Source organism: Callospermophilus lateralis, chromosome 9 (assembly GCF_048772815.1).
Source record: "Callospermophilus lateralis isolate mCalLat2 chromosome 9, mCalLat2.hap1, whole genome shotgun sequence".
NCBI lineage: Eukaryota > Metazoa > Chordata > Mammalia > Rodentia > Sciuridae > Callospermophilus > Callospermophilus lateralis.
The window spans coordinates 36,962,090-36,987,519 of NC_135313.1; the positions used below are offsets into that span (position 1 = coordinate 36,962,090).

General features: G+C 32.7%; 1 protein-coding gene across 1 annotated transcript in view; it reads left to right on the top strand.

The window, feature by feature from the left end:
• Boll (boule RNA binding protein) overlaps positions 1-25,430 on the top strand; it is a 58,998-nt gene that overhangs the window by 19,269 nt on the left and 14,299 nt on the right. The window contains exons 7-10 of the mRNA XM_076866194.2: positions 338-409; positions 2,556-2,603; positions 3,900-4,028; positions 8,275-8,373. Of these exons, the coding sequence (XP_076722309.2) occupies positions 338-409; positions 2,556-2,603; positions 3,900-4,028; positions 8,275-8,373 (348 nt within the window). The remainder of the gene's footprint in view (positions 1-337; positions 410-2,555; positions 2,604-3,899; positions 4,029-8,274; positions 8,374-25,430) is intronic.

The window sequence follows — 25,430 nt, forward strand, 5'->3', positions numbered from 1 at the left end:
TGTCACCCTAAATCCAGATGTCATATTTCCCTGAATATTCCTATAGAACTGTATTTTCATAATCTTTGAAGGTGATACATTTCAGACTAAAAGCATCTTCTGAGTGGTTTTATCATTAATTACTATGGAAATGAAACAAATGGAAGTAGGAATACTGTGATGATTTTAATAAATAGACTTAAGTAGAATTGGTAATATCAATAAGAGATAGAAAAATAATACTTTGAATTATAAACCAAAAGTTGGTTGGGTTTAGGTAACAATTTAAGATAAATTTTATTATGAGCTATTTTAAAGAATTTTTCCTAAAATGATTTTTCAATTTTTCTTCTTACAGTCACGTTCTATATCTAGTTCTCCTGTGATGATAGCTCAGCCAGTTTATCAGCAACCTGCATATCACTACCAGGTAGATATCACCTTACAATTAAAATCCTCTATGATACTTTTAATCCTAATTCTGGTACAATTACACAAATTATACAATTATAAAACTATATTTTATATACACTGATACAAATTATAACATTAAAGGTTAGGTTACCTAGATATACTCAGGAAAAGAGTGTTATCTACCAATTTATAAATCATAAGAGTTTTCAATATGAGAAATAATTTCACTTCATACACTTTCCATTTATATATTTAGCAAATTCTACCCTCAAAAATGCCACTTTGATAGGAATATTCCTTTGCTTTTTTTATAAATTCTAAGATAGATGATTTCACCAGTTTCTATTAATCAAAGCAAGTAATTCACAGTTTAATCAGCATTTACCTCCTTCATATTATTTTTCACTTTATAGTTAAACTGTTATTTAACAAATTCATTAATCATTATTTCAAGGTTTTTCTTAAAACGTCATAAACTTCATATTATCTTGCTCTTTAGTATAATATAGTGCTATCATCCCTTAGCAGTTGAAGTACTCAGCACTAAATTTATAGTGATTTTGGTTTAGAAGGTAGATCTATGGGGACATATATATATATCTTAAAGAAAAAATAGCTTTATTTAAAAGGCATAATGGGCTAGAGATGTAGCTCAGTGGTAGACTGCTTACCTAGCCTACACAATGTTCTGGGTTTGATCCCTGGAACCACAAAAAAGAAATAAATAAGAATAAAACATTTATTATTAAGAAATAGTATGACTATCTTAAGAAAAAAAAGTCCTTTATATTGTCATCTTTCGTTAAGTACCTTAAAATAAGTTGACCTTTTTTAATTAACAGCTTTATTTAGATATAATTCACATACTAAACATCCACCCACTTAAAATGATTTTTAATGAATTATACCATAATTAATTTTAGAATATCTTAATCACATACACTTCCCCCCAAAAAAGAAAAACTTAACCTCTGTTTCTCCCACTTCATTCTAAGCAACTAATAATATCTTGCTCTATAAGCTTGCCTATTATGGTCATGTAATATGTAATATGACTTCATTCACTTAGCATAACATTTTCATGTGGCTGTGGCTGTGGCTGTGGCTCAGCAGTAGAGCACTTGTCTAGCATGTGTGAGACCCTGGGTTCGATTCTCAGCACCACATAAAGATAAATCAATAAAGGTCCAATAACTAATAAAAATATTTTTAAAACATTTTCATGATTTATTCATATGATGGCATGTATCAGTACATTTTGCAGTAAAATCCCATTGTATGATTATACCACACTTTATTTTCCATTCATCAGACAATAGATATTTGGATTGTTTTCACTTTTTGGTGTTCAAAATAATGCTGTGATGAACACTCATGCAAGTTCTTGTCATATTACATGACTCATAAGTCTTACACCTAGAATGTAATTGCTGGCTCATATGGTATTTTTTGTGTTTAACTATTTAAGACCACACTGTTTTTCAAAAGGACTGTTCCATTTTTATATTCCCATCAACAGATTATGAGGTCTCTAATACCTCCATGTCCTTGCCAATACTTGTATATCTATCTACCTTTTTGATTATAGCCATCTTAGTGGGTATGAATGAATTAGTATCACATTGTGGTTTTGACTTTTATTTTCCTGAAGACAATGATGTTGCAGATGTTTATTGGTCATATGATATCTTTTTTGAAGAAAATTCTATTCATATTATTTGAATAACCATTTTTAACTTAGGTTACTTGTGTTTTATTGAGTTTTAAAGGTTCTTTATATATTCTTGAAATAATTTCATTATCAGACACATGATGAAAATATTTTCTCCCATCTCATGGGTTGTCTTCATTTCCATGAAGCCATCATTTGCAGCATAAATTTTTTTTAATTTTGATTAAGGTCCAGTTTATCTATTTTCCTTTGTTGCTTTGTTATTGTTATAAATTTATAACAATTGCCTAATTCAGAGTTACAAAGATTTACAGCCATGTTTTACTTCTAAGTATTTTATTGTTTTAGCTTTTACATTTAGGTCTCTGACCCATTTTGAGTTAGCATAACATTTTCATGATTTATTCATATGATGGCCAACTTCACAGAGTTATCCAGTTTTAAACCTTGTTTATAACCTGGGTGGTATTTTGTTTATTGTTTTTTTTAGGCCCCAGCACAGTGTCTACCAGGACAGTGGCAGTGGGGTGTTCCTCAGGTAAATATTAATAAAGTTTCAATGTCTAATTTCACCGGCCACAGCTGGCACATGCCTGCAATCCCAGAAGCTCAGGAGGCTGAATCAGAAAGATTGCAGGTTCAAAACTAGCCTCAGCAGCTTACAGAGGCCCTATGTAACTTAGTGAGACCCTGTTTCAGGACAGAAAATAAAAAGGGCTGGAGATGTGCCTCAGTGCCTAAGTGGCCCTGGGTTCAATCTCTGGTACCAAAATAAATAAATAAATAAAATCCATATTTTACTTTATTCTGATGAAGACTGCATGAATAGAGATTTATACAGACAATGAATTCCTAGAACCTGTTTTCCAACCATGAATAAAATCTTTACAATTATAATTTTTGATATTGTGTACCTTAATAAAAGCCAAAAAAATGAGTACTAAAGTCAGGGGAAGTGGGTTTGAGACCTTTCTCTTCTTTGTGTTAAGTCTGATCATTTATATTCACATTTCCTCATTTTTAAATGAATGTAATAACACTACAACTTGGTAAGTTTCCTTACATGATTTTTGTGAAAATCAAATAAGATCATGTAAGTGAAAGCATATAAGTGAATGGTACATTAACATGAAGAATTACTCTTTTATACTGTTGGTGTTATTGGAAAATTTAGCGCTTCTCTACCTTTACTTCAGATTTTGCTTCAGTTTGACTTATACCTCTAAATAAGTACAGATTGTGTATACTTCATCCAGAAGGCTTGGGAACTGAAGTGTTTCATTTTTCTGAGTGTGTCTGAGTGCTTTGGATTGGGATTTGGATTTGCATAGCCTTTACTATTTGAGCATCCCTAATCCAAATCTAAAAAGCTCTGTAACTGAACTTCAGAGATGTTCTACCTGTATTCTGTTTTCTAACTTTTGATATCAAACAGCTTACTACCAAAAATATTGGTGACTTTTTCTCACTTCTATGTCAAGACACAAAGCTGAGAGTAAATACTTATACCATTTTAAATACCAGAGGCCATATAACTACAAACTTTAATGATGTTAATACATCTACAATTAGTGTCTAAATTTGTGAAGGAGGTTCTGAGGCACTAAGAACTTTTAACACTTACCAATGATAATGTTCTTTAATGATATCTGCACAATTGGAATTTATAATAACCCAGAGTTCCTAGTCTTTTGCTAAGATAGTTCTATGCTAGCTCTGAAAAAGAATTTTAGGAAAATATGAAATATATATTTCTCTTTTCTGTTGGATAAGCATTTGGTTTAACAGAAATAACTAATCATATTCGAATGAAAAATATGGTTTTGTGTTTTAGTCTCCTGCCTCTTCTACTCCATTCTTATACCTCCAACCTTCTGAAGTTATTTATCAACCAGTGGAAATTGCACAAGATGGTGGATGTGTACCTCCTCCACTGTCTCTCATGGAAGCTTCAGTTCCAGAGGTATATATTAGTCTTTGTTGTTGTTGTTGTCCTAAGGATTGAACACAGGCCATTACATTTGTTCTAAGGATTGAACACAGGGCATTACATATGATAGGTAAGCATTCTACCACTGAGCTATATTCTTAGCCCTATATTAGTCTGAAGGTAATTGCTACTGTTAACCCATCTTAACATTTCATTTTCTTCTTTTTTAACTTAAGACCCTCATTAAAACTGCTCATCTTATGTTTTCTTTGATTTATTGATATTTCTTATCCTTTTTATGTCTAACAGTGCTTCATCTGAGATTTCTTCACTAACTAATCGTGAATCCTTCCCCAAGTCAACTGCCCACTAAGCTAATCCCTGACTCAATCTCCTTGAAAGTAATGAGACATCAAATTTTTGCCTTTCTCTTTTGCCTTTCAGTCTGTATTGTTGCTCACGTTGTTAGTTAAAAGCATTTAGTCATTAAACAAATGAGGAAAATATCTAAAAAGAATTTGCCTTCAAAACTATAAATCAAATTTATAACTAAAAATTATAAATGTCATCTTAAGTGTCTTTAAATTATAACCTTGATCCATCACCAATAGTCTCATTGTCTCTATGCCAAGAACTGCACATGATATGTTTTAAATCATACTTGTAAAAGATTAGAAATTAGTACCAACCTCCAAGTTTGAGTGCATTGTTTTATTATTTTTCTATTGCTAAGGTTTCTAACATAATTTTGTTCTGAAATAGCTTCTACAGTTGGATCTCAGTGTTTATTATCAACATTTCTACTAAAATCACTTCATTATTTGTCTCATCCTCCATTTTTGTGATTGCTTTTTTCTCTTCTCCAGCTTTACTGAGATAAAACTGATGAATGAAATTGCACTATAGACATTAAGGATGTTTTGACATATGAATATATTATGATCACCACAGTCAAGTTAATCAATGACCTTAGATGGTTATTCTTTTTGTATTTTGTTGTTGTTGTTTCTTTGTTTATAGTGAGAACATTTAGGATCTTTTCTCAGCAATTTTCAAATATATAACACATTATTGTTAGCTATAGTCACCATGCTGTGAAGTATATTTCCAGAATATTTTCATCCTAACTAAAAGTCTATACCCTTTGACAAACATCTTCTCATCCTCCAGCCCCTACCAATCATCATTTTACTCTCTGCCTCTATGAATTCAATTTTTTCAAATACTAAATATAATCATGTGGTATTTATCTTTCTATGTCCATCTTATTTCATACCATAATGCACTCCAGGTTCATCCATGTTGTTACAAATGACAGGATATTATTTTTTAAGGTGTAATAGTATTCTGTAATGTATATAATAATGCATTTTCTTTATCCATACATCAATACACAGTACATTAAGATTAATTCTATATTTTGGTTATTGTGAGTAATGCTGCAGTGAACATGGAAGTTCAGATATCTCTTCAAATTATTATTTAATTTCCTTTGGATATATTCCCAGAAGTGGGATGAGATTGTTGAATTAAGTGGTAATTTTTTATTTCTTTAAGAAACCTCCATACTGCTTTTCAAAATGACTGTACTAATTTACATTCCTACCAACAGTATACAAGAATTTCCTTTTCACCACATCGGTGCTGGTGATCATTTTGGTTCCTAGTTAAGTCCCCTTTTATCACAGGTTTTCTATATGGGGATATAATAATTGCTACTTCTTTTTCACCTTTACCCTTCTTCACCTTGGCAGTGCTCCTCAGTTAGAAGGGTAGGTAGTAAACATCAAAAATGATGTGAACATGATTTCTTTGATTCTATTTCCCCTTCTGTTAAACAGTGTAAAATTGGATCTCTGTACAGATACCCCCTGATTCTACGTTGGCCTGACCATACAATGCACCCCTACACTCAAGACTGTAAAGAATCTTTGAATAGGTCTGACCTCTAAGGAAATCTTTATCCTTCCTGATGTCTGAGAAGGCCTCAGAATCCTCCCTCATAGTGGTCAGATTGTACAGCACTTGGCAGGTATATTCTACATTGTTTATAGCTTGGGAATCATGGACATTTTCTTAATTGATGATGGCATTTTTAAAAAATCAGTCTTTTGTTGTTTTTGTTGCTTTCTGGTTTGCAAGGAAGAGCAGTGAAGTAAGAATGTTTTTATCTTAGATATTTACTTTTGGCATTAAACCATATTCTTAATTCCTGATATCAGATAACTTATCATCAGAATTTTTATATTCACTATTTACTGGAATTTTTATCTTATAACTTGTAATTTGTGCAGTATTTCCTTACAGAATGATATTTGCATGCTTTTATTTTAATATTGTTTCTGGTAAAGATATAATCTAATATCTAATGTAATGAATAGAGTAGGGTGGTTTATTGTTTAAATAGTTTTATCCCTAAAATTAAGGAGTGCATGACTTTTCTTGTGAGTTATTATGGTTAGATTTCTAATTTATGGAAACCAAATCAGTTTCTAGCCCCCAACATACAACAAATCTACCCAATTCCTGACTTATCTTTAGTGTCATATATTTATTTAGTGACTATCAGTCTTAATCCAAGGTAATTTCTGCCTCTTATGTTCTAGATAGCTTCATTCTCCTCCTCCTTGAGCATCTCACCCCATCTATTATCCTTTATTTTTTCCTTTGTATTTTAAGTCTTTTTCTCTTCATTCATTCACAGCTTCATTTAATCTACTGGTTTGAGAAACAACCTTCACAGTCTTTCCTTCATGATTTCCTTTTTTGTAAAATGAGGACATCAGGAAAATCTATTTTACAGAATCAATGTAAAAATTAGAGGTGTTGCATACAGAGTGCTCTGTATAGTGCCTAGCATCTTGTAAAAGGCAATTATTATCCTGTGACACTCTCTTCTACAAATACCGAAATTCTTTTCTACCAGTCAGTATTTCTACTGCTTCACTACCATTTTGCTCTACATTTGCTGAAGTCTGCTTCATTTAACTTTCTGCTGAAAATGCCTTTGAATAAGGTCCTCCTCAAGGACTTCCTAATTGCAAAATATTCTTCCTTCCTTTTAATCTTAGTTGACCTTTCAGAGACATTATACATACTCCTTGAAACTCCTTCTACCCATGGTTTCCATGACACTGCTCTCTCTGGCCTTCCTTTACATCCCTTTATTTTCCCTTGTAATCTGATTTTGCTCCCATAATCATGGTTGATTCTCCATTCTTTCACTCTATGTATTCACTGCTGTTATTATCATCCATACTTATATTGTAAATCCTAACCACACCCTTGAGTTTTAGACTTCAGTATCCAATATAATAGCCAGTAGCTGTAGGTGGCAGTTGAGCACTTGAAATATGGCAAGAACAAATTGAGAATGTCCTGTAAATGTAAACTGTACACCAGATTTTGAAGGTGTAGTATGAAAAAATTATAAAAATGTCAACAATATTGGTTATACTTGATATGATACTTTAAGCCTATTGGTTTACATAAAATATATTATTAAAATTATTTTATCTGTTTAGCTTTACTTTTATAACGTAGCTACTGAAAATCTTAAGTATAAATGCAGCTCATATATTTCTATTGGACAGAGCTGCTTTAGAGCCATCTAACTTTCTATCAACAGTAAACCTCTACTAGAATTCCTACAAATACCATAAATATTATGTCACAAACTTAACTTCTTCTCTGAAACCCCCTCACACACAATTACATAAACATAAGGTTTTCATTGTGTGAATGATACCACCATCTGTTGTACAAGCCCTAAATCTGTTTTTACATGATCTGTTCCTGGCCTGTTGCTCTATTGACTCATCTTTCAGCTGTCATTTAGTATATAATCTTTCTTCCAGCCTACTAAACACCTGGGTAGATTGCCCAAATAAGGTGTTTTCTTAGTTTCATCTATCCTTTGATATGTAACTCCCTCATTCTTTCCCTAATTCTTTCATATCAAACATCAACTTCACTAGAAAATTTTCACTGAGCACTCTTCCCAACTTTCTTAAACAAAACCAAGTAGTACTTTTTTTCCTCCCATGATATATATATATATATATGACATATGGTGATTTTTTTACTACCATCTATTTCTTGATTAGATAACAAATGAATTAAATAAACCCAGGGAGTGTGTTTTTCATCTGTTTCTATCAATTGTGTAACAAAATGCCTATTAGTACATTGTTAATTGCTGAGTAAATGTTTTTAATTAATAGATTAAAGTAATATGTTTTCTCTTCCCCTCCTACCATCCTCCCATCTTTTGTAATAGCCTTATTCTGATCATGGAGTTCAAGCAACATATCACCAGGTTTATGCTCCAAGTGCCATTGCTATGCCTGCGCCTGTGATGCAGCCTGAACCAATTAAAGTAAGAAGTTTGTTTTGATCCTTTTTTTCTGTGTTTCTTCAGTTACATTTCAGGTTTTCCAAATTTCTCTTCTGGAAAGGAGAAACTGGATATTTTTTTTCACATTTGTGATTAGAAGTTCAAAATTGGTAAACTCCTTGCATGTGGAGGAAATAACAATTCTAAATTAACTGTAATTCCTGTTATTTGTGAAGAGGTTATAAACCATACCTACTCAAAAAATTTTATTTATCCTGTTGAAATGTACATAACTTAAGATTTACCATTTTGATCATTTTCAAGTATATAATTCATTGGCATTAATTACATTTACAGTGCTATACAAATTGTCACCATTATTTCCAAACTTTTTTCTATTACCCCGAATAGAAACTCTGCTTTCCTTTTTCTCCCCTCCCCCAGTCTCTGGCAACCATTAATCTACTTTCTGCTTATGAATTTTCCTCTTCTAAATATTTCATATACTCAGATTTTCACTGTGTCATTGACACATAACATTTATGAGGAGAAGAAAACAATCAGTGATTTCCTCTTTCTGTTTGTAAATGTTTCCATGCTTCATAAATCAAACTCAGGCCAAACAATGATAGCCTAATTAGATCCATGTATATGTATATTCAGTATATTTTGGCTGTCTACTGTGTAGCCGGGAATTTTTCCTATTCCCTTAAGACCCAGTTTCTTAGTAAAACTATTGCATCATTTTGTTAGAGAAATGGATTTTTATCTCCAGAAAAGAATTATAGATTGATAACTGTTCAGAGAAGAATGTAAATTTTGTGTGTATTGTAGTTTGATGAGGAAAGGGGGGTATTCTTTGCAATAAAATGATGGAGATAAGTTATTTCACACTCAAATTCATGCTTTTCTGATCCATCATATTTGTTGAACTCAATACCAAGACAGTCTACATTAAAGTGCCTCCCCAAGCTTGTGTCCTCTCAGCCAATCACCACTCACTGCCATAACTACTTACTGCATCCTTTCACTGCCTTTACTATTGTACTGTGAATATCAAATAAAACCCAATTTTGGCCTCATGTCAAAATCTTATACAAACCTTATTTTTGGAGACTTCATTTTTAGTATTGTTAGAAAACCTTCTAAAACATATTTCTTCTAATTTAACATTTTTTCTAAATATACTTCTCTAGAAATAGCCAATACTGCTATGCCATATTAAATAAGTTTCAGTTATTTTCAGTTTCTGAACTAGAGAGAGAAAGAATAGGTGTCATAAATAATTGAAGTTGTACTGCTCAATTAAATAGAGAATGAAGTGGTGAATGGTATAGGATAGGAGAAATTTCCAAAGAATGTTAATGTTAAACATTCTTCATTTAAAGTTTAATTATTCAGGCTGGGGTTATTCATTCAGTGGTAGAGCGTTTGCCTAGCACATGTGAGGCACTGGGTTTGATCTTCAGCACCATATTAAAAAATAAAGTTTAATTATTCTACTTTAGGAGTATATACTTTAAATTTTCTTAGATCTATGAGTAGGTAGCAACAGAAATGTATCTTACTCTTCAATTTAGTCACATGAAAATTACTAATTCACCTTTTGTTGGAAATGGAAAAAGGAAAATTTAATACATTTTCAAAGTCAAGATTAAAAACACAAGGCTATTATATGATTTTGTACTTCTTTATTTTTAATAAAAGTGTTCTATGCATTTTATACTCAGTATTTTTTCATAAGTGACTTAATAGCCCTCAAAAGAAAACAATACCCCACTCATTTCTGTAGTTTTCTAGAACTGTACAACCTTGTAGAATGCTTTACTATACAAGTTTTACTATGTGGCAAATTATTCACTTTTCCTTATATTGCCTTTGTATTATAACATGGAAATCTTAATATGTGAATGCTGTTATATCATTAGGAAACAATCTTTTTCTAAAACATATTAAACTGATTTAAAATACTAATGATCATTTGAAACATTAACCCTTTTCTTCCTATACAAATTTCCCCTGGTACCAAAAGCCTTGATGACTTTTAAAATAGGAGGGTGAAAATATTCTTTATAAGAACTTGATCCTATTATTTTTATGTCACATTTTAAACTCTAATGGAAAGATTGATCAATGAGTACCAAAGTTCCATTAAGATGTAGTAAAAAGTTCTAATGTGCTTTTTGCACAGTTAAGGTGACTACAAATGAACAATAATGTACTATGTATTTTAAAAAAGCTAGAAGGAAATGTTTTGAATGTTCTCACCATAAAGAAATGTTATGTGTTTGATGAAATAGATTTGTTTAACTTGATTTAAACATTACAAAATGTATACATGTATCAAAACGTCACATCGTACCAGCAATGATATGTAAAATTTTTGTTTTATTTATCATTTAAAATAAACATAATTTAAATTTTTTAAAGATATATAACCTCAAAAACTCTGATTATAATTTTGTGAATATTAATTTAGACACATCCTAAAGTAGGAATCTCAGATATCCAAACTATCTTTAAACAACAAATCTAATCAGTGAAATAGAGATCTTCATAAATCTGAAAGCACGAGTCTTACTGCTTATTTAGTAGTTTGCCAAAATCTACTCAAAGCCACAGACTTTATATTCTATCAAATCACATACAAAAAAGCAAATACAGAGAATACCAATATAGAGAGTAATATTCTGTTACTTAGGGTTATCATTACTTAATTCAACAGTCATATCATATACAGAGTTAAAATTAAAGACGATAATAGACTGTGGTTGTAGCTCAGTGGTGGTGCACTTTGGCATGTGTAAGGCACTGGGTTTGATCCTCAGCACCACATATAAATAAATGAAATAAAGGTATTGTGTTCATCTACAACTAAAAATATTTTTTAAAAATTAAAGACAATAAAGCAAAGCCACAAATAAGGAAATAGAAAATATATTATTTTCTATTTTACTATACCAACTCTATGAAAAAAATACTTGTATAGGGTACTACATTCAAGGCAAGGATGACTAGCATAGACAGATGTTCCTCAATTTAAAATGAGGTTACATCCCAGTGAAAATATGATAAGTCAAAAATGCCTTTAAGAGATCCAAGATGGCAGAGATGATGTAAGCTACAGATCTCAACCCCTCTGTAGTTTGGAATCAAAGCAGTGAGAACAGCTGATTGAAGAGGTAGCCTACAGAGGGAGTGCACAGATTCACAATATTAGAAGGTCAGAGACTTGGAGGGACTCAGAAATTCTTATTACTGGAAGATAAAACAGGAAAGAATTTGTTACCTTAGAACTAGCACCATCGGGGCAGGTCGGGGGAAATGAGTAACAGAGAAAGAGGAAGGGCAAAGCTGACAAGCTTGTTCAGAAACAGTGATAGAAGAGAAAATCAGACTGAGTTAACCTGAGAAAAGAGCTGCAAAGCCACCTTGTGTTGGTGAAGTGCTCCACTTTTCTCAGTTTGTTGGTGGAGAACTGTACTGGGCAACCATTTTGCAGAGACCAATTAAATCTCTACAATTTTATCCCATTTAGAGATGCCAATACTATCATAGGGAATAACTTTGAAGTGGGCCAGCCAAATAGCCTGACATAAAATTGCTGCAAGCTGAAGGCTGCAGGAGGCGGCCTAATAGAATATACCATACTTTCAGGGGAGTACAGGGTCTAGGGTGATACATGTGCCTTTGCAGATCAGGGGTTCACCAAGCACTTCTGCCAGGGAGTGTGGTACCTACAGAGTAGTGCAGACCTCTATAACTGGCCACAGCTATGCCACTGGAGGCCACTCCATACCTGGCCACATTCCCACTCTGACTACTATCCAGTGCCCTGCCACCCCAGCTGCTGCCCTACATCTGAGCTCCCAGTCTGCCCCATTATTCTCTGCCATGTGCTCCTTCACCCAAAGGATTGACACCTATAATAATAAGAGGTGAACCCACCTCTTATTAAAATGTTTTCTTGAGTCTTCCCTCATTGGTTTTTTTAAGGTTCCAACTAAATTTATATATTCTTTCAATTAAATTTTTTTCTCAATACCACTTCTCTTCTTTCTCATCTCCATCCCCGTCCCTTCTCATCCTTCTTTCTTTCCTCATTTTTTCTTTTTTCCCTCTTAATGATATAATTTAGTATTAAGTATATTGTATTAATCCTTAATGTTTCAGCCTTTCTGTATTATTTTTTCACCCAGTTTTCTCATTGATTAGTAGAGTTGTGGAGATCATTAGCACTAAGTTTGGCTTGCTGTTAAATTACCCACTCTTTTTTTTTATTGGTTATTCAAAACATTACAAAGCTCATGACATATCATCTTTCATACATTTGATTCAAGTGAGTTATGAACTTCCATTTTTACCCCAAATACAAATTGCAGAATCACATCAGTTACACATTCACAATTTTTACATAATGCCATATTAGTGACTGTTGTATTCTGCTGCCTTTCCTATCCCCTACTATCCCCCCTCCCCTCCCCTCCCATCTTCCCTCTTTACCTCATCTGTTGTTGTTCAGTTCTCTCCCTTGTTTCCCCCCCCTCCTTTCCCCTCACAACCTCTTATATGTTATTTCGTATAACGATGAGAAATTACCCACTCTTACTGGTAGGTGGTTACTCTCTCCTCTCAAAGCAGTTCTGGTGGTTGAACTTAGCACTGGTTAAAATGTTGACAGTAAGAAAGACTCTGAGCCCAGGGCTTACTTTAAAGAGATAGGTGCTCATTAAAATACCCGTACTTAAAAGAGGAAGAAGACTCCATCACAATGGTAACACAAATATAGGATCTCAGAAAACATGAGATAAGCCAATGAGATACCTCCAAAAGGTTATAAGCCTCCAACAACTGAATTCACAGACATCAAAGTGAGTGAAATTAATTTCAAGACTGCTTTTTTTATTTCTATGAAGAATGTCATTGGAATTTTAATAGGAATTGCATTAAATCTGTATAGTATTTGGGTAGTATGGCCATTAGGTAATATTAATTCTGCCTATCCTAATACATCTTCTAAGGTTATCTTCAATTTCTTTCTTTAGTGTTCCGTAGTTTTCATTGTAGAGGTCTTTTACCTCTTTTGTTAGACTGATTTCCAAGTATTATTTTTGGGCTATTCAATTGACTCATCATTGGTGTATAGGAGCACAATTGATTTATGGGGTTAATTTTATATCCTGCTACTTTACTGAATTCATTTATGAGTTTTAGAAGTTTTCTGGTGGAGTTTTTTTGGGTTTTCTAAATATAGAACCATATCATCAGCAAATAGGAATAGTTTGAGTTCTTCTTTTCCTATTTTTATCCCTTTAATTTCTTTCTTTTGTCCAATTGCTCTGACTGGAGTTTCAAGGACTATGTTGAGTAGAAGTGGTGAAATAGGGCATCTTTATCTTGTTCCAGTTTTTATAGGGGATGCTTTCAATTTTTCTCCATTTAGAATGATGTTAGCCTTGAGTTTAACATATATAGCTTTTACAACATTGAGGTTTGTTTCTAATATCCCTAGTTTCTCTAATGTTTTGAATATGAATTTTGAGAAATCATATGATTCTTGTGTTTAAGCCTGTTGATGTGATGAATTATATTTATTGATTTCTGTATGTTGAACCAACCTTGCATCCCAGGGATGAACCCCACTTAATCATGGTGCACTACCTTTTTAATATGTTTTGTATGCAATTTTCTAGTATTTTATTAATAATTTTTGCATCTATGTTCATCAGGAATGTTGGTCTGAAATTTTCTTTCCTTAATGTGCCTTTGGTTTTGGTATTGGAGTGAAACTAGATTCACAGAATGAGTTTGGAAGCATTACCTCTTTTCTATTTCATGGAATAATTTGAGGAGGACTTGTGTTAGTTCTTCTTTGAAGATATGGTAAAACTCCACTGAGAATCCGTGTGGTCCTGGGCTTTTCTTTGTTGGTAGGCTTTTGATGGCATCTTCAATTTCATTGTTTGATGTGTTTAAATTTTCTGTGTCCTCCTGATTCAATTTGGGTAGATTATATGTCTCTAGAAATTTGTCAGTGTCTTCAAGATTTTTTATTTTATTGGAGTATAAATTTTTAAAATATGCTGGGAAACAAATATAAAATGTTTGTTAAAATTATCAGTGAGTTAAAAGAAGATCTAAGTGTGAATTAAGGGAGAAGATACAGGATATGAATGACCATTTTAATATTTAATAAAGAAATAGAGATTCTGGAAAAGAACCAATCAGAAATTTTGGAAATGTAAAATATCATAAGTTAAATAAAAATTCAGTTGAAAGTCTCTAGTAGATTAGGTCAAGTAGTAGACAGAATTTCAAACCTTGAAAACAAGGTAGACACTCTGGAACATCTGGACAGTATTAAAGGAAAAAAAAAAAAGAAGCAATGGTTAGATTCTCCAAGAACTCTTAGACAAAATTAAGAGATCTAATTTAAGACTATAGGCATTGAAGAAGAAACAAACATACAGGCTAATGGTATTAACAACCTACTCAGTGAAATAATAGCAGAAAATTTTCCAAACTTTTGGAATTATATGGACATTCAAATACTGGTGGTATTCAGAACCCCAAATAGACAAGAAAAGAATGTATTATGACATAATTAAAGTGCAAAAACACCAGAACAAAGAAGAATTTTTAAAATAAGAGAGAAATGAAAATCAACCAGGTTACCCAAATGAAAATCAATCAGAATAAAAACAGTTTTCTCAATAGAAACCCCAAAGACTAGGAGGGCTTAGAACTGTATATTTCAAGCCCTGAAAGAAAATAACTGGCCTGACACAGTGGCACATGCCTATAATACCAGCAACTTGGGAGGCTGAATGAAGCAGGAGGATTGCAAGTTCAAGGCCAGCCTCAACAATTTTGTGAGGCCCTAAGCAACTTATTGAGACTCTTTCTCAAAATAAAAAATGAAAAGGGCTGGGGATAAAGATAAAAAGGGCTTAGTCATAAAGCACCTCTAGGTTCAATCACTAATACCAGTACCAAAAAAGAACTGCCAGCAAAGCTTCTTCAAAATTGAAGTAGAAATAAAAACCTTCAAAGATAAGCATAAACTGAAATAATTCATGACTACTAAGCCCACCTTTTCAGAAGGTAATTAAACCCTACAGACAGAAAATAAAAACAACCATGGGAGCTTGAGAAAGAATGAATCTCATTAGAAGAGCAGATAAGCAAATGAGAATTCGGGTTGAATCAAGTGTTAGACGTAAATCAAAAGAGCAGGAAGTAATAAACACTTCCATAATAACACTAAATGTAAATTATCTCAGTTCTCCAATTAAAAGACAGACAGGTAGGTACTTTTGGTTAGACAAAGGGGAATGAAGGGAAGAGAAGGAGGATGGGAATAGGTAAGACAGTAGAATGAATCAGACATTACTTTCCTATCTTCATATATGAATACATAGCCAGTTTAACTTCACATCATGTGCAACTAAAAGAATGGGAAGGTATAGTCCATGTATGTATAATATGTGAAAATACATTATACTGTCATGTACAACTAAATAGAACAAATAAAAAGTAAATTTAAAAGAGCGAAATGCAGATTGAATTTTTAAAAAACACTTAGCTATATGTTGCCTTCAAGAAACAGACTTCATCGGCACAGACATCCACAGGCTAAAAGTGAACAGATGGAAAATGATATTCTATGCAAATGCAACCTGAAAGCAAGCAGAAATAGCTACCCTCATATTCAACAGAAAAGACTTTAAGCCAAAATTAGAAGAGCCAAAGAAAGCCTCTACGTACTGGTAAAGAGAGAAAATCAACAGAATAGTAAATATTTATGCTCCAAATGTTGGTATACCTAATTACATGAAACAAGCACTAGGCATGTAGGCTATAATACAATAATACTGGGTGATTTCAATATACCTCTCTCATCAATAGATAGAGCATCCAGAACATAAAATCATCAAAGATACGACAGACTGATACTATAGATGGATTTCAAAGACATCTTCAGAATGTTTCATACAACAGCTAAATATACTCTTTTTAGCAGCTCATAGATCTCCAAAAATTTATTTCTCCAAAATAAATCATATTTTGATCCATAAAGCAAGTCTTAATAAATACAAAAAAGTCTATATAATACCTTGCATCTTTCAGATCATAATGGAATGAAATTAGAAATCAAAAAGCAAGAAAAACTATAGAAATTATATAAACACATGGAAATTAGAAAATTGATGAATGGGTCATCAAAGAAATGAAGAAATTTTAAATTTCTTCACTAAATGAGAATAGAAATATAGCATATTCAAATCTCTGGGACACAGTGAAGGCAGTTTTAAGAGGAAAATTTTTAAGTCTGAGTGCCTACATAGAAGAATCACAAAGATGCCAAATAAAAATCCTAGCAATGCATCTCTAGGTCTTAGAAAACCAAGAATAAACCTTTTCCAAAACTAGTAGAAGGAAAGAAATAATAAAGATGAAAGCTGAAGTTAAATAGAAAATAAACACTACAAAGAATCAATGAAACAAAGAGTTCTTTGAAAAGATTAACAAAATTGATAAACCATTAGTCAAAAACTAATCAGAAAATAGAGAAGATCCAAATTAATAAAGTTCAAGGGGGAAAATAGGAAATATCACTACAGACATTACAGAAATCCAGAGGATCACTAGAGACTATTTTGAAAATGTATATTCCAATAAATTAGAAAATCCAGAAGAAAAGAATAAATTTATAGACACACATGACTTTCCAAAATTGAACCAAGAAGTTACTGAAAACCTAAATATACCAATAACAAGCAATGAGGTCAAAGCAGTAATAAAAAGCCTTCTGAGAAAGAAAAGCCCAGAACTAGAGGAATTCACAGCTGAATTCCACCATACCTTTAAAGAATAAATAATGCCACTACTTCTAAACTTATTCCATGAAATCGAAAAAGAAAGAACATTCCCAAATTTATTGTACAAATCAGTATCACCTGATACTAAAACCAAATAAAGACACATGAAGGAAAGTAAGGAACAATATCCTTGATGAACATAGATGCAAAAATCCTTAATAAAATATTAGCAAATTGTATTCACTAACACATTAAGAAGATTTTGCAACATATTAAAGTTGATTTCATTAAGTGGATACAAGGATGGTTCCATATGCAAATCAATAAACATAATTCATTACACAAATAGATCCAAGGACAAAAATCACATGATCATTTTAATAAATGCAGAAAAGACCTTCAACAAAAATTCAACACCCATTCATTATAAAAATCCTGAAGAAACTAGGGATGAAAGGAACTTACCTCAACATCATAAAAGCGATATGTGACAAACTCAAAGCCAACATCATACTGGATGTGGAAGAATTGAAAAAATTTTGTAATAAGAAAAAGAATAATAATGTCCACCCTCACCATTCCTATTAATATAGTACTTGAAATTTTAGCCAGAGCAATTAGACAAGGGAGGGAAAGATGAGATACAAATAGGAAAAGAAGGGCTGGGGATGTGGCTCAAGCGGTAGCGTGCTCGCCTGGCATGCGTGCTGCCCAGGTTTAATCCTCAGCATCACATACAAACAAAGATGTTGTGTCTGCCGAAAACCAAAAAATAAATATTAAAAAAATTCTCTCTCTCTAAAAAAAAAAAAATAGGAAAAGAAGTCAATTACTACTAATCTTCCACTTAGATAATCCCAAAAACTCCACTAGAAGATTTCCAGAGCTGATAAACAAATTCAACAAAGCAGCAGAATACAAAATTAACATACAAAAATCAATAGCTTTTCTATACACCAATAATGAATCTACTGATAAAGAAATAATTCTATGTACAATAGGCTTAAAATAAATCTAACTAAAAGGTGAAAGATCTCTACAAAGAAAATTACAGAACACTGAAGAAAGGAGGAAAGACCTCCCATGTTCTTAGAGAGGTAGAATTAATATTGTTAACATGTCCATATTACCAAAAGCAATCTACAGATTCTATGAAATTCCCACAAAATACCATTGACATTCTTCACAGGTCCAAAAAAAACAGTTTTATTATGGAAGAATGAAAAATCCTGAGTAGCCAAAACAGTTCTGAGCAAAAAGCAATGCTGGAGGAATCACAATACCCAATTATAATACAAAACTACAGTAAGAAAAACAGAATGGAATTCGCATAAAAATAAACCCACGGATCAGTGAAATAGACAACACAGAGACAAACCCACATATATACAGACATCTATCTGATCCTTGAAGTCTCAAAAACACATCAAAGAAAATACTTTTTAACAAATGGTGCTGGAAAAATCAGATATCTGTATGTAAAAGAATGAAACTAGACCCTTCTCTCTCACCCTGCAGAAGAGTCAAGTCTATATTGGTCAAAGACCTAGAAGTTAGACCAGAAACTTTGCAATGCTAGAATAAAACATAGGGTCAACACTCCAATATTAATTAGCACAAGCAACAGATTCTTCAGTAGGACTCCTAAAATTAATAAATGAGATAGCATCAAAGTAAAAGGCTTCTGCATGGCAAAGGAAAAAATCAAAGAAAGAGCCTACAGAATGGGAGAAAATCTTCCAGTTGCTCCTCCAACAGAGGATTAATATCCAGAATGTATAAAGAACTCAAAAGAACTTAACAGCAAAGTAACCCAATCAATAAATGATCAAGTGAACTAACAGATACTTCTCAAAAGAAATATAAATGGCCAATAAACACATGAAAAAATGTTTAACATTTTTAGCAATCATTTACAAATCAAAACTATACTCTAGTTATTAGGATAGCAGTCATCAAGAATACAAATAATAAATATTGGAGGATGTCGGAGAGGAAGTACATTCACATATTGTTGATAGGACTGAAAATTAATACAATCACTGTAGAAATGAGGAAGACGAGTACTCAAAAGACTTGGAATGGAATCACCATATGACCCAGCTATTCTATACCTGGTATTTATCCAAAAGAAGTAAAGTCAGCATACTATAGCAATACATGCATTCCAATGTTCATATAGTGTAATTCACAATAGTCAAGTTATGGAACCAGCCTAGGTGTGTCCATCAACAAATGAATAGATGAATAAAATATGATATATATACACAATGGAGTTTTATGCAGTCATAGAAAATGAAATTAATATCATTTGCAGGAAAATGAATAGAAATGGAGAACATCATGTTAAGTGAAATAAGCCAGACTCAGAAAGTCAAGGTTCATATGTTTTCTCTTGTATGCGGAAGCTAGAGAGAAAAAAGCAAGGGAAAAGGGATCTCATGGCAGTAGAAAGTAAACCGATAGAGTAGAAAAAGGGAATCACATGGGGGAGAAGGGAAGGGTAAGGGCAGGGGGAGTACTGAGGAATGAACTGACCAAATTACATTATGTGCATGTATATTTCACAGTAAATCCCACTATTATGTATAATTATTATGTGCCAATAAAAATTTTAAAATAAAAACCTAAAAATGTATTTAGTATACCTAGCCTACCAAACCTCATAGCTTAACAACACAGTACATTGTAGAGTATCTGTCATACCCTTGTTATTACAAGGCTTACTGTGAGTTGTGGCTTGGTGCTGATGACTGCCTATTCAGTTTCTCCTGAATGCACATCACTTTTCCACCAAGATGAGAATAAAGAAAAAAATCATAAGTCAAACCATTAGAAATCATTTGTTTATCCCAGCTCAATCAGAATCTCTAAAAGAATCTGATTAGGAAATTAAATTTTTAATTGTTCATAATTTAGTTGCTGCTCTTAATATGTAGAGTTGCATCTTATTGCCTTTACTTTCACTAAGATATTGAAATCAAGTCTAAGTTGGCCCCAAGATATCTGAGCCAAATATTACATCACTATAGATACTTGAAATGTTAGTGATAATATAATATAAAAGAAGGGGCCTATATGCTGCCCTGAACAAAAGGAGAAACATCCTTATTCTTGATGGTATTATATATTATATGTTATATTATATATATATTATATAATAATCACAAATAAGTATATCTGATCTTTGAGTTCAAGGAAAAGAGATACTAAGATTCTGCATTGAATTTTATTATTATTATTATTTTCATTGTAGGTGGACATAATACCTTTATTTTATTTATTTATTTTTATGTGGTACTGAGGATCAAACCCAGTGCCTCACATGCGCTAGGCAAGTGCTCTACCTACTGAGCTATAATCTCAACACCCTGCATTGAGTTTTAATCTAATCCAAAGACATACACGTGTGTACACACACTTCAAGAGTCTGTGTATTACAATATAATTTGTTTCCCTTATAATCTTTTATGTATTTTATGTAGTTAAGAATTTTATTCTAAGAATAATTCTGATAGGCCACAGGAAACTGCCAAAAGAACCCATAGTGCACATACATAAAAAGTTAACATGCTATGCTAACATCACTTCATTTTACTGGTAACAAATTTTTATAAGGACAAAAATCTTTAGCTACATGTTCCTAATTCTAAAAGAGCTTTGTACTTCCATGCTGATTAAGGCAATTCAAATTAAGCAGTGATATAGGCAACAGGTTGATGAGTAATAATATCTGATATGGCAAATATAATTTACCACATTAAACAAATACAGAGTTCTACAACAAACATTCTAACAAATGTAGCTTTCTATAAAAAGCATTGATAGTCTCAATGTCATAAGATCTTTATATCCTTCAAAGTATAAAAAATTTTTTAAAAGAATGAAATCCATCATTTGCAACAACATAGGTGGAACTAGAAATCATTATGTTATGTGAAATAAACCTGGCATAGAAAGACAAGTATTACATGATCTCACTCAAAAGGTAAAATCTGAAAGAGATGATCTCATAGAAATTGAGAATAATCATGGAGGTCAGGGAGAGTATAGGTGGGGGAATGGTAAGGAAATGTGAATCAATGGATATTAAGTTACAGTTAGATAGAAGTGAGAAGTTCTGCTATGCTATTGCACATTAGGGTGATTGTATTAATCAATAATGTAATGTATATTTCAAAAAGATTGAAGGAGTTTGAAAGTTTTCACCATCAAGAAATTATAAATGTTTGAGGGCCAGGTGCAGTGACACTCACCTATAATTCATGGGCTCAGAAGGGTGAGGCAGGAGTATTGCAAGTTCAAAAGCCAGCCTCAGCAACTCAGTGATGCCCTAAGCAACTTAGCAAGACTGTCTCTAAATATAAAAAGGACTAGAGATATGGCTAAGTATGTTAAGTGCCCCGGTACAAAAACAACAACAAAAAAAGAAATGATGTTTAAGGAGGTGAATGTACAAAATCTTATTTTATCATTACATAATGTATACATGTACTGAAACATTACATGGTACCCCATTAATATGTATACTTTTTAAATTTTTATATATCTTTTTAAATTTTTATATATATATTTTATATATATCCCAAACAATAGATGGGCAAAATAATTAAACAGAGATGGGTTGGGGCTGTAGCTCAGTGGCAGAGCACTTGCCTAGCATGTGCAAGGCACTAGGTTTGATCCTTAACACCATGTATACAAATAAAATAAAGGCATTCTGTCCATCTACAACTACAAAAAAATTTAAATAATAATTAAACAGATGATTCTCAAAAGAAAAAAACATAAGCAACCATCAAATATATGAAAAAACGTTCAATAGCCCTAGAATCAGAAATGCAAATCCAAACTACATTGAGATTTCATCTCACTCCAATTAGAATGTCAATCATCAAGAATAAAAATAATAAATGCCAGCAAGGATGTGGGGGAGGGGCTGGGGATATAGCTCAATTGGTAGAGTGCCTGCCTCACTTGCACAAGTCCCTGGATTTAATCCCCAGCACCACAAAAAAAAAAAAAAAAAAAAAAAAAAAAAAAAAAAAAAAAAGAATGTGGGGGAATACACTCATACATTGTGGGTGGGACTGCAAATTAGTACAACCAAGTTTGGAAAGCAGTATGGAGATTCCTCAAAAAACTATGAGTGGAACCACCATATAACCTAGCTATACACTTCTTGGTATTTATCCTGAAGAAGTAAGATCACCATATTAGACTAATATAGGCACATCAATATTTACAGCAGCATGATTCACAATACCCAAGTTGTGGAACCAGTACAGGTGCCCCTCAACAGATGAATGGATAAACTGAGTTATACACAAACACACCATGGAGCTGTTAAGAAGAATGAAATTATGGCATTTGCTAGTTTAATAAATGGACAGAACCAGAGAACATCATGCTAAGTAAAATAAACCAAATCCATAAAGTCAAGGGTCCACTGTTTTCTCTCATATGTCAATGTTAGATCAAAAGGGGATAGTGGGCGGGCAGGGATCCCATAAAAACAGAAGGGAACTCAATGTAGTAGAGAAAGGGGATAAAGGGGGAAGAAGGAGGGGTGGGAAAAAATGGAATGAAATTGACCAAATTATACTATGTTCATATACAAGTATACCAACTGAATTTCATCTTTATGTATACCTAATAAAGCATCAACTTTTAAAAAAATTAAATAAATAGAAGAAAGACCAATAGAGTAGAGTAAGGAGAGTGGAGGGAAGGAGGAGGGGAAGAAAGGTGGAAGTACTTAGAGACTGAAGTAAAGCAAATTATATTCCACTCATGTATGATTACATCAAAGTAAACCCCAATATTATGTATTGATATAATGCACTAATAAAAACATTTTCTAAAATAAATTTTAATTTTTTTAATATTACAGGAAAACTTTTGGTGCTTTTGTAAAGACATTCAACTTCCTGACAGTAAAACAATATATTTAACTAAACATAGAAACAAATATATAATTTTATATATAAAAAATACTTGTAATATATAAACATATATCCAATTGTCTTTGTAGTTTCAAAAGCAGTAATATGAGTAGCTTCTTCATTTTTACCAAAACTTTTATTAATTTCTAATTATTTTTTAAATTTTATTAAATTTCTAATTTATTAATTTCTAATTTTGATTTTCATTTAATTAAGAAGAATACAATATATTTTGGAGGGGGCAGTAACTGGGGATTGAACTCAGGGGCACTAAGCCACATGCCCAGCCCTGTTTTGCATTTTGTTTAGAGACAGGGTCTCGCTGAGTTGCATAGCACTCAGTTTTGCTGAGGCTGGCTTTATACTCCTGCCTACACCTCCCAGCCACTGGGATTACAGGTGTGTGCCACCACACCTAACAAGGAGAATCCAATATATTTAAATTTGGTGATTACTTCTCAATTTAAACTTGTCTTAGTTCAGGCTGCTATAACAATGAGGCCATGGATTAGATAGTTTGAGCATTTGCTGGATGTGGTGGTGCACACCTATAATCCCAGTAGCTCGGGAGGCTGAGGCAGGAGGATAGCAGGTTCAAAGCCAGCCTCAGCAACAGCAAGGTGCTAAGCAACTCAGTGAGACCCTGTCTCTAAATAAAATACAAAATAAGGCTTGGGATGTGGCTCAGTGGTTGAGTGCTCCTGAGTCAATTCCTGGTACCTGACCCTACCTTCCCCCCTCCAAAAAAAAAAGAACTTATTTCTCAGTTTTGGAGGCTGGGAAATCCAAAATAAAGGTTCCAGCAGGTCAAGTATCTGGTGAGGACTAAATTTCCAGTTTGTAAATGTCTGTCTTATTATACATTGTGCAAGGCAGAGGAAAGAGATAGTGGAAGCAAGTGCTCTCTCTCTCCTTTTCCCCCCCCCCAAAAGCTCTTCCTTGTTTATTCTTTCAAGGACACTAATCCCATTCATGAGGGCTCCACTCTCATGACCTAATTATCTCTCACAGGTTCCACCTTCAGACATGGTAACATTGGGGATTCAGCTTCAATATATGGATTTTGAGAGGACATAAACATTCACTCTACAGCAAGAATATATTCACTCTGTGCCTTATTTAAGGCACCTCACTGAGGTTTTCTTTCATAGGATTTCGCAAGTTCTCAGTCTAAAAATTTCTGTGCAGCCTGGAAAAGTTAAATGTGGAATCAACAAAAGAGCCCAAGCTTTTTAATCTTTGAGAACCACATGGTCTCTATCAAAACTACTCAAGTCTGCTACTATATTATAATAACAGCCACAAAAAAAATATAGACAATGACTATGGTTGTGTTTTAATAAAACTTCATTTACAAAACAACCAATGGGATAGATTTGGCCTGCAGACTATAGTTTGATTACCCTTGAATTAATCCATTGTCGTATCATCTTAAAGTAAAATATGAAACATAGTATAAATGGTTTAGTTATATTTCTTTTAAATCATTTCTTTTTAATATATATTTTAGTTTAATATATACTATTTGATCCTAAACCTCTGAACTATTCTAATGCTTATAATGCCATAAGTTCTTACTAAACAAAATAACCAGTTGGGGTAGGACAGGGGAGGTAAAAGATAATTTGAGATACTTATTAATTACTGTGTAAGGTAGGTAATACTTGATAGTATTCTGTATAAATTTCACATTTCTTTTATGGGGAAATCTATCTTATTGTAAATTTTATTTTTATATATGTGTGTAACAATTATTTTCAATTATGTGTTTCCATTCTTGCATTTCCTTGCATTCTCAGTCTCTCATTCCTCTAATTAAACATTATGTTCTCATTTTTGCTTTCCCCTTAGAACACAGACCACTTAGATAGACACCTTACCTTTCAAAACATAAGATTCAATTGATCAGACCAAAATCTCTTACAGTATAGTTTTCTAAACATTTTTTGAATACATCTTTCCCCACCTTGAAAACCCATGAGAGTAAGCAGTAGGATTTTGTATTCCACACTTCATTAAAAATATCTTAAATTTACCCATTTTGAATAGGCACAGGGAAAAGAGTATAAGAGAAGGATATTGTTTTCATTCCACATGAATTAGTATTTTTTCTGTATTGCAAACCATTTATACCACAGTAGTCCCCATGCTTATTATCCACAGGGGATATGTTTGTTCCAAGACCTCCCCAGTGGATGCTGGAAATCTCTAATAGTACCAAACCCTATACACACACTGTGATTGTTGATCTGATAACCAATAAAGCTACTAAATGACTAGACAGGTAGCATATGCAGCATGAGTATACTAGTCATAGGCCTGATTTACATCC